The 3,245-nt window shown below is 37.4% G+C and overlaps 1 protein-coding gene and 1 long non-coding RNA gene across 4 annotated transcripts in view; both read right to left on the reverse strand.

Moving 5' to 3' along the window:
* Positions 1–171: 171 nt before the first annotated feature.
* LOC109532283 (uncharacterized) lies at positions 172–1,127 on the reverse strand. Its single transcript, XR_002171356.1, has 4 exons — positions 1,062–1,127; positions 905–963; positions 794–823; positions 172–646 (listed from the first exon to the last, which is right to left on the reverse strand). It is a non-coding gene; the product is annotated as an uncharacterized LOC109532283 (long non-coding RNA).
* Positions 1,128–1,655: 528 nt separating this feature from the next.
* sft2d2a (SFT2 domain containing 2a) overlaps positions 1,656–3,245 on the reverse strand; it is a 2,762-nt gene continuing 1,172 nt past the window's right edge. For all 3 annotated transcript variants that reach the window (XM_019897076.1, XM_019897077.1, XM_019897075.1), the window contains 6 exons: positions 3,045–3,130; positions 2,715–2,796; positions 2,145–2,180; positions 1,988–2,046; positions 1,877–1,906; positions 1,656–1,729 (listed from right to left, as the gene is read on the reverse strand). In XM_019897076.1, the coding sequence (XP_019752635.1) occupies positions 1,690–1,729; positions 1,877–1,906; positions 1,988–2,046; positions 2,145–2,180; positions 2,715–2,796; positions 3,045–3,130 (333 nt within the window). In that variant the 3' untranslated portion in view covers positions 1,656–1,689. The remainder of the gene's footprint in view (positions 1,730–1,876; positions 1,907–1,987; positions 2,047–2,144; positions 2,181–2,714; positions 2,797–3,044; positions 3,131–3,245) is intronic.

Raw genomic sequence — 3,245 nt, forward strand, 5'->3', positions numbered from 1 at the left:
CCTCATCTGGTTTGCCAGAGTCAAGCCAGTGCCTCCTTTGCCACGCCTGGGCCGTGTTCGGCCCACATGCGTTATGCCATTGCCGACACCAGGCCAGCTGTGCCGGCTTCATGCCGAAGCCGGGCCAGATGCCTTTGCTGACTGGGTCTTTACACCTGGGATTTTTTTTTTCAATTTGTTACAATCAAATGGTACCATATCGTTCAATCCACAGAAAATAAATATACAAAACTAACTGAATAAACAACACAATAATTTTAACATGTATATTAAAATAAAATGAAAATTTTGAATTTATTTGTGAAATGAAAGTCACGTAATTTTCATTTTCTTAATTTTTATTTTTGGAAACAAGTTGTGACACTTTGCAGTAGCAGTAATATGTAACAAACATTTTAATTTAAAATGGACTATTCATACATCAAAATACAACAGGTTTTGTAGCGCTAAAGCATAGTTTTGTGTGAACATATGACAAAATCAGGAATAACAAAATATACATCAAGGACATGCACCCCACTAACTTGTTAAAAATAAAACACGGGAGGTTGGGGAAACCTGCCCCTTTCAAAAAAAAAAAAAAAAAAAACACTGATGAAACAGGCCTCATTTCATGCACATGGCCACCAACCTCAAGATGGCGTCCCTGCAAAGTCATTTTTGACAGGTTAGAAAAAAAACAAAGTTCAATACAGTATCACGTGATAACATGATCAACCGAACGTTTTACATGATACTGCGTATTCCTTTTTAGAAGATACTGTAACTAAGTGGCAATGTTAAAATGACAAACCTGACAAACGGGATGTAAGAAAGGCTGTACCTGGAAACAAAACAGCATTTTGAGTTCAACACCGTCTGCAAATGGGAGGTGGTATTTGAAAAAGAATGATAATAAACTCACCAGCTGAATGACAACACTTGCAGGATGACAAAAAACAACGCCAGACCAAAGTTTTTCCACTGGAACAACAACAACAAAAAAAAAGATGCAGTTACTGGCAAGTGGACTTTAACAAAAGCTTTGTCAAAGTGACATCATGACTCAGGAAGTCACTCACCCAGAAAGCGGCGCACAGCGTCAACACTAGGCAAGTCTGGAAGAATAGTATGAAAATCACATTTGCATAAGCATTGCACCAGAAGTGTCAAACTTATTTTAGTTCAGGAGTCACATTTATCCCAGTTTTAGTATATTTGCAGCCTGGCAAGCTATAAATAATGAGAATTATATAGTTCTCATTTTTACCACAATCATTTCTTAGCTTGTTGCAAATCGTTTGAGCACTCTGAAATCTCATATTTTTAAAAAATGAGTGCAATTTCAACAGTATTATGAGTCAATGTTTTAATTACACATGCAACTCGAACACCAGATCTATATATACACTGCACGTACCTTTTACAAAATAACTTATGATCTAAAAACCATTGTCAATGTACAGAAATGTTCACAAGGTGGCCCACTGGCCTAGGATTTTTTATGAAGGAGGCTCACTTTGCTCCTAAAACATGCCATTGTTTAGCTTTCACAAGTGTATCAAACTCTAAATAACAGTCATTTTCAGAATGCATTGAAGTGGACTTCACTGTACTTGTGTCGTTTTTTTTTTAAAATAAAACACGGGAGGTTGGGGAAACCTGCCCCTTTCAAAAAAAAAAAAAAAAAAAACACTGATGAAACAGGCCTCATTTCATGCACATGGCCACCAACCTCAAGATGGCGTCCCTGCAAAGTCATTTTTGACAGGTTAGAAAAAAAACAAAGTTCAATACAGTATCACGTGATAACATGATCAACCGAACGTTTTACATGATACTGCGTATTCCTTTTTAGAAGATACTGTAACTAAGTGGCAATGTTAAAATGACAAACCTGACAAACGGGATGTAAGAAAGGCTGTACCTGGAAACAAAACAGCATTTTGAGTTCAACACCGTCTGCAAATGGGAGGTGGTATTTGAAAAAGAATGATAATAAACTCACCAGCTGAATGACAACACTTGCAGGATGACAAAAAACAACGCCAGACCAAAGTTTTTCCACTGGAACAACAACAACAAAAAAAAAGATGCAGTTACTGGCAAGTGGACTTTAACAAAAGCTTTGTCAAAGTGACATCATGACTCAGGAAGTCACTCACCCAGAAAGCGGCGCACAGCGTCAACACTAGGCAAGTCTGGAAGAATAGTATGAAAATCACATTTGCATAAGCATTGCACCAGAAGTGTCAAACTTATTTTAGTTCAGGAGTCACATTTATCCCAGTTTTAGTATATTTGCAGCCTGGCAAGCTATAAATAATGAGAATTATATAGTTCTCATTTTTACCACAATCATTTCTTAGCTTGTTGCAAATCGTTTGAGCACTCTGAAATCTCATATTTTTAAAAAATGAGTGCAATTTCAACAGTATTATGAGTCAATGTTTTAATTACACATGCAACTCGAACACCAGATCTATATATACACTGCACGTACCTTTTACAAAATAACTTATGATCTAAAAACCATTGTCAATGTACAGAAATGTTCACAAGGTGGCCCACTGGCCTAGGATTTTTTATGAAGGAGGCTCACTTTGCTCCTAAAACATGCCATTGTTTAGCTTTCACAAGTGTATCAAACTCTAAATAACAGTCATTTTCAGAATGCATTGAAGTGGACTTCACTGTACTTGTGTCGTTTTTTTTTTGTGTGTGCATGTGCTCACAATCATGATGGTGGTGGCCAGCGCTCTGGTCTTGTCACACATCCTCTTCAGCTGCTTCACGGGGCCCATCAGGAACATGGTGCTATGTGGCGCAAACAATCATGGCGATACAGCATTCAGTGGAAATGAAAATAAGTTTACATACCCCTCTTTAAGTGCCAGGTTTTTGTTAATTTCAGAAATCTTCCACCATTAATGTGACCCGTACAACACACAAAAAAAATTAGACCTGGCTTTTGAACGGGGGTGTGTAGACATTTTCTATCCAACGTATAAATATTGTACATCAATGGAGATGACAAACGATCACACACTGGCACACGCACGAACCTGCCCAGGGCACAAATGTTGCCAAAAGTATAAAAGACGATGAAGAGGATGAGGCCGATCCTGGGGAGGAAAAGTAAACATACCCCCTGCAAACACACATAATGCATACTTTCTTTTGAAAAGAGCAGAAATATTAATAAATGTGATGACATTTTGTGAATTAATGAAAATTATACCAATCCATCCATCTATATATATATA

Source organism: Hippocampus comes, unplaced genomic scaffold, assembly GCF_001891065.2.
Source record: "Hippocampus comes isolate QL1 unplaced genomic scaffold, H_comes_QL1_v1.1 scaffold22, whole genome shotgun sequence".
In the NCBI taxonomy this organism is placed as follows: Eukaryota; Metazoa; Chordata; class Actinopteri; order Syngnathiformes; family Syngnathidae; genus Hippocampus; species Hippocampus comes.